The 12,330-nt window shown below is 38.9% G+C and overlaps 1 protein-coding gene across 2 annotated transcripts in view; it reads left to right on the forward strand.

Moving 5' to 3' along the window:
• The first annotated feature begins 7,104 nt into the window (after positions 1–7,104).
• RAC1 (Rac family small GTPase 1) overlaps positions 7,105–12,330 on the forward strand; it is a 41,977-nt gene continuing 36,751 nt past the window's right edge. The window contains exon 1 of one of the 2 annotated variants that reach the window (XM_031941902.1): positions 7,105–7,451. In XM_031941902.1, coding sequence (XP_031797762.1) covers positions 7,417–7,451 — 35 coding nt within the window. In that variant the 5' untranslated portion in view covers positions 7,105–7,416. The remainder of the gene's footprint in view (positions 7,452–12,330) is intronic. The other variant, XM_031941905.1, reaches the window with a different exon arrangement.

Raw genomic sequence — 12,330 nt, forward strand, 5'->3', positions numbered from 1 at the left:
CAGTATTCCATTTGGAAGGGCTTGGGCTGAGTTGAGTCAGACCCTTGAAGCTGGTCAATAGTGCTGTCTAGTGCTAATCATTTGAAGGTGAATTGCTCAAAGCCTAGAGGAAAACAAATCTAAGAGAACTAGAGAGAGGGAGCAAGTACAAAGAGTAGAACTCTCATTCTTGGGAGGTATGCTTATATTCTCCCTGAAAATTCTACAAAAAGCTAGTTAAGCATCATCTCTTTTAATAGGGATTACAATATAACCTAAAAGCAGTTTTGAGAAAAGGGGGAATCCCATCAGAATAACAGAAGTATTCACAAAATTCCTCAACAACAGGTCTCATTTACCCTTAAAAAGAAGAATATTAAGATAGATTGCCCAGCAGCTTTTCAATATCAAGTATTCAAAAAGAAAATTTAAATAAAAGTGGTTTTCCCATTGATGCAACAAAATATTCCATAAGTTACATTCCTTTAAGAAAACTTGAGTATACTAAAATTCTCCTCTTTAAACCATATGAAAGATATTTGTTTCAGTTTCAATAATCAATAAAATAACAGGTCGCACAGACAATTGTATCAACTGCTTTTACATTTACAGAAGGTCCTTAAAAGACCTTATTTCATACAGACACACATATCTAGCAACAGATAGATGACCAAGCCAAATACTCATTTACCTAATTATAAAATACACTGGTTGCATATAAAATATATTACATATGTTCAGACTGAAAACAGAAAAATATTACATACTTGAACTGGGCTTGTGATTTCTATTGACCACTTGCTCTGATTATAGAAATTTGTTATAAGAGTAAAGAGGCATGATTATACTAGCAACAAAACTAATCCTTGAGGACACAGATGACAACCAGTGATGTAGTAACAATCCCACTTTAGCCAACCACTTTTATTTTTTTTTAGATATATAGAGAATGTGATTTTAATTCTCCAATAGATATAAATGTGCTTGCTTTTTCTTTCTTTTTTTTTTTAATAACTTTTTATTGACAGAACCCATGCCAGGGTAATTTTTTACAACATTATCCCTTGCACTCACTTCTGTTCCGATTTTTCCCCTCCCTTCCTCCACCCTCTCCCCAAGCAGTCAGATGGCAAGCAGTCCTATACATGTTAAATATGTTACAGTAGATCTTGGATACAATATATGTGTGCAGAACCAAGCAATTCTCTTGTTGCTCAGGGAGAATAGGATTTAGAAGGTATAAATAACCCAGGAAGAAGAACAAAAATACAAGCAGTTTACATTCATTTCCTAGTGTTCTTTCTTTGGATGTAGCTGCTTCTGTCCATCCTTGATCAATTGAAACTAAGTTAGATCTTCTCTTTATTGAAGAAATCCACTTCCATCAGAATACATCCTCATACAGTATCATTGTTGAGGTATATAATGATTTCCTGGTTCTGCTCATTTCACTCAGCATCAGCTCATGTAAGTCTCGCCAATCCTCTCTGTATTCATCCTGCTGGTCGTTTCTTACAGAACAATAATATTCCATAATATTCATATACCACAATTTACCCAACCATTCTCCAATTGATGGGCATCCGTTCATTTTCCAGGTCCTGGCCACTACAAACAGGGCTGCCACAAACATTTTTAGCCAACCACTTTTAAATGGTGGGTTAGGGTTACTAACTTAATTTAGATAATCATTTCCAAATTCCAAATTCAAAATAGTATTAGTTATAATTCCAAGAAATTTCATCTCAATAGCAAGTTTCACTAATCAGAGGTTTTCGATCCTAATCCCATGTGTCTGCAGAGCAACACAGCCAAAACTAGATGCTTGGATTGTCAAGTTGAAATACTGCTTTAGGTACTTCAAGAAAGCACGTTTGCTATCATATTCATTAAACAATGAGACTATGATGCACTTAATAAATTAGATAATTCGCTGAATGAGTTTTGAAATAATCATTTTCAGAGAATTTGCAGTTAACCAGAAATCTAAAAAACTTCTTTTAGAAGCTCAAGTAACTTTGCCTTAAAACAACCACAGTCTTAAAAAATAAAAATAATTATTCAGCAAATGTAAGCTATTCCTTTAAACAATAGAAGCAATTTATGTTAAAGTAATTTCATTTAACTAGAGGGAGTGACAGAAGTTGGGGGGGGGGGGAGGTTGAGCTCCAGTGAGTGGGTTTATTTTCTCACTTCTAAGGAGCAGCCACACCCCCTGAGAGAAGGGTGAATTAAGCCTTTACCTTTCCAAACCAACATATCTTGCAAATAAGTATACAATTTTCAATCCTAAATCTTGGATTAACTACCCACAATCCCAATTTAAACCTTCAGTAACCTAAAAGTGAAGAGATTGGAGCTCTATGCCCAGACCAAGCTTTTTCTAAACCTGCAAGTTTACAAATCAGGGGAATGGAACCCAGTAGGAGCTGAAGTCTTTGGCCCTACCTTTGTGCCACCCCCCTTTAGAATCCGAGAGCCAGGCAGGGAGAAGGCATAGATATAATTCAGCTCCATGATCCCATTCTTTGGGGATGTGGCCCAGTCTGAAATCCAAGTTATATCAAACTTCTGAGACCCGCCCTCTGTAGAGGTCTGAAAAAGTTCCACCTTACCATGCCGGGTCAGGAATCCCAGTCATGTCCCTGAGGTTAAACTTCCCGACAAAATCTATCCATCGGCTATCTCATGGCTGATGCCTTCCTTTGGATCAGTGTGACAAGGCACTCCACCCCGTAGTATTTTTCCCTTTCCTCTTCCCCCATGTTATGTAGTATTTCTCCTAACTCCACTATGCTTCCCAACCCCACTTCTCTTTCTTATAGCTAACTCTTTTAGGGTTCTAAGTCCTTGTTAGGATTTAACCTGCCACCTAAGGGCATGCACCAACCTCATGGGGTGTTTCCTTTCTCCTGGCAAATGGCAAGTTCCACTAAAGAACTTGGCTTTTTCATCATTAATTATTAAACTCCTTTCTATGCTCTCCCACTCTATTTTGAATTTACCATTCCTGGTATCTATTGTATCCCTCCATTTTGTCTGTAACCTCTTCTTCACATGACCAAACCCCAACTTTTGCTGACTATCATAATCATGTCTATATAACCTACATAACATTTTAACAATTTTAGGTTTCAATATTACAACAATAACCCCAAATAGTTTAAGTAGGAGTCTCACAATTTTCATAACTGATAGCCAAATAGATATAAAATAGCCTATCACAAAAATAGAAATCTCGAGTAATTTACAGTCAAGTTTCCAATTTTAATATGCATATCAATTTAAAAAAAGTCATTTTAAAAACCAATACTTTAGCTTGTGAGATTCTGGATCATTCAAACTATCAATTGCTTTTGAAAATCAATCTTTCTTGTCCCTTGTTTTTAAAACTACCTTTTTTAAACTTTAAGATTCACAACTATGGAAGAGGTATTTCAAAGGAGTTGGCAACTTGGATATGGGGAGGAAGTGAGACTGAGAAGTAAAAATAATCCATCCCTAAATTGGAAGACTGGGTGATTGGGAAAGTGGTAATACCCTTAACAGTAATGGGGAAGTCTAAAAAGGGAATAGGTTTCTGAGGAAAGATAATGAATTGTCTTAGACTGGTTAAATTTAAACTATCTCTGTCCTATCTAATTTGAGACATCCAATAAGTAGTTAGTTGTATTAATATGGAGGTCAAGAGAGAGGTTATAGAGGGATAAACAGATGAGAATCATCTGCTTAAAGATAAGTGAACCCAAGAGAACTGAAAGATCAACAAGTGAGATATACAGAAGAGAAGATTCCAGGACAGAGTGCTGGGGACAGCCATTTGAAATAGAAATCCAGCAAAAGAGATTGACAAAGGTCAAATGAGTAAGACAACTAGGAAAGAGAAGTGAAAAAAGGAGTAGAAGAGGAAACTTAGAGAAAAGATTGAATCAAGGAGAAGAGAGTTATGGACAATATCAAAGATTGTGGAGAGGGCAAAAAAAGATGAAGACTAAGAAAACTGTCATTATATTTGGAAAGAGGAGTTTGGAGGAAGGATTTTGAACTGAAATTTTTTAGCTGAAAATCAGATTGGAGAGAGTACAGAAAAGAGTGAGGAGGGAAAATGAAGGCGTGAGATTGTACGATCTTCTCAAGGAATTTAGCCTAGAAAGGAAGGAGAGATAATAGATAATAGGTAATAATTAGATAATAGGTAGCAAGGAATAGAAAGCAAAATTTGAATTCACTTCCTTCTGACTCCAGAGCCAGAGTTCTATCCACTGTGTCATCTAACTGCATGAGTATTTTTGTAGGAGACTTGAAAGCAACCAATAAAGGGAAGAAGATTGAAGATTTTTGAGAAAGTGAGAATGATGAAAGGGGCAATTTGCTGGAGAATATGGGATCAAATGGGATTAAAAGTATACACAGAAAAGTTTGATTTGGAAGAAAAGAGCTACCCCCTCAAGAGTGCTAACCCTAGAATCTGGGGGACCAGTTCAAATCCAGCCTCAGATACTGTGTGAAGAACAGTGGAGGAAGACATCTGATTGAGGTAAAAATAAAAGTAGGATCTCTCTTTGAATATACTCAAAGTCCCTATCTATTGGTTTAAGGAAAAGGTGCTATGAGTGGTTTGAGTAGGGATGAAAAGGTTTAGAATAATCACTGTGTGCAGTGAGTGACCATTTAAAATTATGTAACATAATTGGGTCCTGATTAGCTCAGATTGAGCTAATCTGCTTTTTGATTTGGCCAGAAAACCTGAGGTTCTTCCTCTCCAAGATTGATTTTTTTGTACATTAGATAAAAGAGGCCATTCTTTGTCTTATTTCTTACCCAACCTTAATTATTGAATGAGTGTTGCCTTTGTCAAACTGAGACCTGTTAATGACCTTAGCTTAAAAAGGCCAAGGTCTCCTACTTCATCTAGGGCCATCTCTAGTCACCTTGATCTATATCTTGCCACTAGACCCATATGGCTCTAGAATAGAGAGGCTGGTGATTTTGCACAGCTGTTCCTCATTTAATTCCAACTCACATGTCATGGTATCACTTCCCTGGTGTCATGGTCTTCTTTAAAAACAAATGACATACAACAATATTTGTATACCCAGTTAGCATTGTGATTTTGTCCAGTTTTTTTTTTTTTAAATACTTAAAAAAGAGTAGAAATAGCAGGCAATGGGATAGGTCAGAAGTTGAGTCTTGGCCAGATATGACAGGCTAAGGGGGCAAAAGAGTTGAGCAAAGAGCATGGTTTAAGAGTTGAACATCTTCAAAAATCATAGCCTGGGAAATACCTGAATGGTCAAAGGATGAGAAATCATACTGAAGCCAATGGACAGGTTTAGACAAGTCAGAAGAAAATACAGAATGATTAAAAAAAGATTACTACCAGATAAAAGAATGTCAGAATTCAGGAACATTTGTGGGTGATAGCAAAATCAAGGGTATTCCCATCAATATGTGTAGCTGAGATGAAATGGAGGAATAAGTCATGAGAAACAAATAAGATTGAGGAACTGGGAAGTTCCAGTGTTTGGGGATGTTAAAGTTTCATCACATGAGGGAAGGAATTGGGGTGGAAAACCAGATGCTCTGTTTCTCAAGGAAGGAAGGGAGGAGAAAAGGGAAGGGAGGGTGGAATGTCAGCAGATAAGTGACCAGAATCATGATTGGGTGTTAAGTTTAGATTTCATATACTTGAAAGGGGAGGTCGCTGCGTGCTGAGTTTGGATGGCTATGAGAAACATAATTAATTTAACACTCCCAATGAGGACTGGGTAGCCAGAAGGGCAAGCATGGTGCCTTAACAGAGGAAGAACTTGCAAGTGTTAGCTATAGGAATGTGAATATTTTTGCAGACAAGAACTCTGAGGCTCTCTCCCTCCCCTTTTCTCCCAGGGCTCACACCCAGGACCAGGCATTGTGCCTATGGCTCAACACATTCCCATTTTCTTTTTTTTTTTAATTTTTTTATTTTATTATTATTTTTTTTTATTTAATAGCCTTTTATTTACAGGATATATGCATGGGTAACTTTACAGCATTAACAATTGCCAAACCTCTTGTTCCAATTTTTCACCTCTTACCCCTCACCCCCTCCCCTAAATGGCAGGATGACCAGTAGATGTTAAATATATTAAAATAAAACTTAGATACACAATAAGTATACATGACCAAAACGTTATTTTGCTGTAGAAAAAGAATCAGACTCTGAATTATTGTACAATTAGCTTGTGAAGGAAATCAAAAATGCAGGTGTGCATAAATATAGGGATTGGGAATTCAATGTAATGGTTTTTAGTCATCTCCCAGAGTTCTTTTTCTGGGTCATTCCCATTTTCTTAATCAACATTCGTCCAGCACCGTGACACTCAAGAGTGGTCGTTTGCCCCCCGAAGTCACGAACCAGGCTTCCAGGACCACAGCTCTGGAGCTGGGAAGGTGCCTTAGAGTTTATCTAGCTCAATCTTCTCCTTTTACAGATGGGGAAACTGAGGCTGGGAAGGTTTTTTTTTTTTTTCAAGTGACTTGTACAAGGTCAACCTGGTGGGCTGTTAATTAGCACTATTAATTGGTTAATTAGCTAACGCCTGCCCAAAGGAGCGAACGATGGTAACATAAGCTCATTCGGCTTCAGCCCCAGTCCTTAGCAGACCTGGAGCAGGCGGGAGGAGGGGGGTTAGAGGGAGGAGGACGACAAAAAAAAAAAAAGGGCAAAACAAAAAACCAAACAGGGAAGGCCGGAGGCTTACGGGAATCAGGGGCGTGGAGATCAGTGAAGTTCACTGGGGAATGGGGGGAACAAAAGCTCTTTTTGACTCCAGTCCCGAGGCCCTGGCGGGGCGCAAGTTGGGACTAGGTCAGTAGCACAAACATGGCGTCTCCGTCTTCCCTCTCCCCCCACCCCCCGCCTCCTCCTCGTCAGCCGCGCGCCCCTGCCCGCGCCCAGACGAGGCCGCGCGCAAATCTCGAGTCGCGCGGGAGGCGAGCATTTCCGAAGACTTCCGAAGCGGGCCCGGGAGCTAGGGGCGGGGCCCGGCCCGGCCCGGAAGAGGGGAAGAGAGAGGGAGAAGGAAAGTAGAGAGGAGCTGGTCCCGCCCAGATGGGGAGGGCGCAGGGAGCGGCGGCGGCGGCGGCGGGTGAGGAGCAGGGGGAGGGGAGGCCGGATGTGAGCGGAGCGGCCATTTCCTGTTTCTCTGCAGTTTTCCTCCAGCTTTGGGTGGTGGCTGCTGCTTGGGATCGGCTTCTAGTCGGCTAAGGGGCGAGGCGGCGTGGACTGCGGTCCCCGTGCCCCCCCTCTACGCACGCATCGCTGCTCCCGGGGCCTTCCCCTCCTTGTCAGGAGCCCATCCCGCTCCGAGCCCGTCGGCCCACCCTTTCTGCTCCCGGGTATCCTCGGCAGCCGCCGCCGCCGCCGCCTCCGCGGCAGCCCCGCAAGCCGCCCCGATGCAGGCCATCAAGTGTGTGGTGGTCGGAGACGGGTAAGCCCCCTTCCCGCTGCCCCTAGCCCTTCCCTGCTCCTCCCGCGCGCCTTCTCGCCCTCGGGGGCCCCGGGCTGGCTTGTGCCGGAGGTGGTGGCGGGGGAACTCGGGTGGGCGTGCGGGGGCGGGGTCTGGCGGGTCCCTGGGGTGGGGCGCGACCGCGGGGCCCCACTTCGGGAGCCGGGGTGGGCGCTGTCCTGCCGGTCGTGGAGACCCTCCTGTAGGGTGGGGAGGCCCCCGACTGGCGGCTAGGTTGCCTAGGCTGGGCTAGCATTGGAGGCACCCGGGGTGGGGTTCGTATCCATGGGACGGGGATCGGACTCGTGATGGGGCCTGGGGCCTGGACTGTGGCGTTTACTAGCCCTTGGATCTAGGTGTTGCTTTTTCTCTTTGAGAATCCCGTTCTCAAGTGCGTGTGGAAGGGTTCTCTTGTTCCTCTCCTCCTTCACCATCTCCACCCCCTTCTCTTCCTCTCCTCTTCCTCTTCCCCCCACCTCCACCCTGCTGCCGATCCTTTCCCTCATTACCTTCCCAGAGGGGTGGGTGGGTGAATCTACCAGCCTCTCCCACTTTTTTCCCTGGGATGGTGTGTGTTTGTGCTCTATCTGCCCCCCTCCCCCCCCTTTTTTTTTTTTTTTTATAAAGCGGGGGATTTATTTAACCCGGCCCAAAGGAAAAAAAAAAAGTGGACTCCACCCTTTTGCTCAGTTCAAAAGCCCAGTTTGGATTTAGGCAGAACTTGAAATTAACGTAATGCACTTCTCCTCTGGGTGCATTGTTATTCAGATAGTAATGTGCTTGCTTGTAGCTTAGTAGGAATTTAGTTGGTTTTTTAAAAGTATTTTTCTTGGCCTTTATATTAACTCTAATATAATAGTTAATGTAGTTAAGTCTGAGTACCTTACTGAGAGCTCGGTGAATATTTTAATGTTATAACTGTCACTGGGATTGATAATGTTGTATAATCTTAAAATTTAGACCGAAGTGAAGGTGATTTATCGGGGCTGGCTAAGTGGTCAAAAAATTTATTTACAAGGTGTATATATACTCTCAGTTCCTATAATTAAGTAGGAACTTTCATTTTTTGTATTTGCTTTCAGCAAAAAGAAACCAAAAACCTTGGTTTTTGCCTTTTTGGGAAACATACTATTCTTGTGGTGTAAAGATGAGAACGAATTTTTCTTGAATACAGTAGTATGTCCAGAAAATGGGGGATTTTTTTTGCCCTTATATGATACATTTCGATATGGGATGCAGTAGAACAGACTTCCTGAGGAAAAAATTGCTCCCTGTGACTCAAGGCATCTCATTTCATTACTGTGTAGTCTTGTTGCTGGGTTTATTGGAAAACAAGACTTGCCTTATGTAGTTCATTCCCTCCCGACAACCCCCCAGAAACAAATATCCCAGTGTAATCGCCACAAAATTGTATATCATAGTATTGCTTGTGTAATTTAGAGTTGACCAGGTTGCCTGAAAAATTAGCCTCATGAAACTTTTTGTAATAGATGAATGTTTTACAGTGTTTCGATATTTTTGTTGCTTAATAATACTGCAATAATTTATTACTGCTAGCTTACTTGAAGTCAGTATTTGACTTTGTGCCTCTGGTCGTTAGTGATATTTTATTAATATCTAGTTTCCCCTATGAAAATAATTTAAACTCTTGGAATTGCTTGAGATTTCTAATTGAAATATAAAAAGCAACAGGCTAGCTAATTTTTATGGTAATCAAATTTTAAAGCAGTATTCTGAAGATTGGAGGAACATTTTCCTAGTTAAATATTAAAATAGGTAGAACTTAGAACTTGCATATAGATAAGATACTTTAACTTTTTAAAAAAAACCAATTAGTTTGGAAATGGATGTTTGGATGTGTTTAAGTTTATTTTAATCATGAATTTGTTGGTCTTGTGATTAAACAGTTGTGTGCACTAATCTTTCAAAGTTTTTTTAGCCAACCAATTGCATTTTTCTTTACTGTTAAGTTTCTTGTGACAAATTAATACATGACAGTTTTTTTTTAAACCAACTGGTTGTAGTTAGTTCCACATTTAGTCATAATGAGTAATTTGACTTCAAGAGATTTGTAATTTCAGTGGTATATGTGTTCCTTCCACTGAAAGAGTTTGCAATTCTTTCATCCTTTAAAAGTCTTCATAAAGTTGACTGAGGCCAAAAAAATTTCAATCACCTTTCTGGTGATGAGCCTTCAGCCTCTATAAAAATTGGAAAAATTCTTGTAAAACTCATGGTTCCTCAATAGGCCTGTTATTTGAAACTTAGCTTGCCAGAGCTTGCCTTCCCTGGCATAGCCCTTGAAAACCCAGCATTACTCTTCCATGCCAAGATTAGGCATTAGGGGTAGCAGTTTACTACAGGAAGAAGTAATTTAAGATACTTAAAAATTAAAACTAGAGGTTTTGGATTGGTTTGCTTTATTTAAACCTAATATTCAATGAGCTTTTAATGCTTTTTTATTGATTTTATTTATGTAATAAAATATTGAATGCCAGTTACAAGCAACATACTATTAAATACGGGAGATGCAAAGTAAAAGACTGATTTCTGACACTGTTGACCTGAAGAGGCAGAAAGATCTGAATTTAGTTCCTACCTCCTACACCATGTCTTTGGGCAGTTCATTAACTCACCCACCCCCTCTTCAGCTTCAATTTATATATCTAAAATGGAAAATAATATTGCGTACTTAACAGTATTGTTGCTAAGGTTTAAATTAAATAAAATATACATATGTACATGAATAGTACTATATAGATTTTAGGAATTTGTATTCCTCTCGTATAACTTAGAAATAATTTATTTTTTGTAATCTTGATTTAATTAGGGCGAGGTGGCATAGAAATAAACTAGGAATATTTTTTAGAAATGTTATCTTGATAATTTCAAATAACTTTTACTACCTTTAAGAACAAGTAATGCAGTAAATATTACTTTGAAAAAGAAGTCCATCATTCAGCTGAAAAACAGTACTTTTCAGTTCAGCAAATATTAAATTCTTTGTGCTTTAAGGCTATTAGAACAGTTTAATTGTTGACACTTTTCAAAGAATTTTCTGTTAATTGTAAGGGGAAATCTTATCAATATAAGAACACAATTTAATATTATGGAATATTTAAACTTTAAAGAAAAAATGTAATGGTTAATTCAGCATTAAAAAAACAAAACCAAACCACAAAAAACCTGAGGCTTCACAAACTGCTGGCTTTCCTATTTTGTTGAAAGGGTATTTGTGCTCTGAAATGTGTCAGCAGTTGGAGTAATGAAGCAAAAGCCTCCTGTTGTATGCTTTGTAATAAGCAGTATTTCTTAGTTTTTTTCCCCCTCCCTTGACAGAGGCATTTATTAATATAATATGTTAATTATATAATAAGAACGGTGGCTATAAAATAGTACATGCCCACAACCCTGAGGCATATTTTCCCCAAAACAACATGTTTTTGGAAAAAATGGATACAAACATAAAAACTATGTAGGGAAGAGGCGTTATCTCTTAGTTTTAAAAAACAAAGCAATATTAATTTTCCAGAATAGTTAAAAGCTATAACTCACACTCTTTGTATTAAAATCAGTCAAGCTTGATCTGATTAGCCATAATAAAATTAAGTTTTAAATCTTTTTTCTTCAGTAATCCGACAGGATTACTTCGATTTGGTGAACTCCTATAACGTTGTAAAGTTTTGCTTAGCTGCACAACACACCCAATGAGGTCTGAGGTCTCATTTTAGTAATCGTTACTTAAAAGTAATGTACCAGTATCTCAGCAAAGCAGATTTTCATGGTTTTTTTATTTGTGATGACTGGAGGGGACCCCATGTATAAATTGGAACATTTTGATAGCATAAAAAATAGCATGTCTGTCCATGCCTGTAATTCTTGCTAGAAGTGTCTATTTTTGATATGGATGTCAAGTGACTGAAAAGGCTTTGCCTTTCATGAAGTCATACTCAAAAGGATGATTCCCAAATGTCCTTAGCTTCCTTTAATTTTGTGTAAAGCACTTTCTTAGATATATTATTTTGATTAGTATTCTTGATTTTGGAGTCCAAAGACTTGAATTCAAATGCTGCTTCTACCATTTGTTATACTAACTCCCTGGGGCAAGTCCTTTAATCTTTCTGGTATATTCAGTTTGTTTATCAGTTAAATGTATTTGGACTAGATAGTCTCTTTTTTTCTCAATAGTATTTTATTTTTTCAGATACATGTAGTTTTAAACATTTTTGTAAGAGTATTCCAAATTCTTCCCTCCCCACTTTCCCAAGACAGCAAGCAATCAGATAAAGGTTAAATAATGTGCAGTCCTTTTAAACATATTTCCACATTTGTCATGCTTTGTAAGAAAAATCAGACCAAAGGGGAAAAAATGACGAGAAAGAAAAAGCAAACAATAAAATAAGGGTGTGTGTGTACGAAAATACTATGCTTCAAGTCACATTCAGTCTCCATAGTTCTCTCTCTGTATTTGAATGGTATTTTTCATTGGAATAGAGGATCTCTAAAGTCTCTTTGAGCACTGAATCACAATAAAATTTTGTGCAAGTAAAACATATGTTGCCTCTTAAGGGGGATGTTGGGGGATTGTGTTAAAAAGTCAAGGGGTATTTTTGGTTCTTTCTTAGAATGGCAATGTACTATACTTTTTAAAAGGTCTTTAAAATTTGCTGTTTATTTTGTTAGCAATTTTTAGTTTTCTGCTTCTATTAGCAAATCCCATCTACCATGTAATTCTTTTGGGAAGGGAAATGTCATAATATAGTAGACCTACTTCTAGGATACTTTCCAAGTAAGTGAAATGTCAGGAAGGGAAATTTAAGGAGGAAATCTTGGAATCCAAAATGAAATATAATGATTGTTG

Source organism: Sarcophilus harrisii, chromosome 1 (assembly GCF_902635505.1).
Source record: "Sarcophilus harrisii chromosome 1, mSarHar1.11, whole genome shotgun sequence".
NCBI classification, from domain to species: Eukaryota; Metazoa; Chordata; class Mammalia; order Dasyuromorphia; family Dasyuridae; genus Sarcophilus; species Sarcophilus harrisii.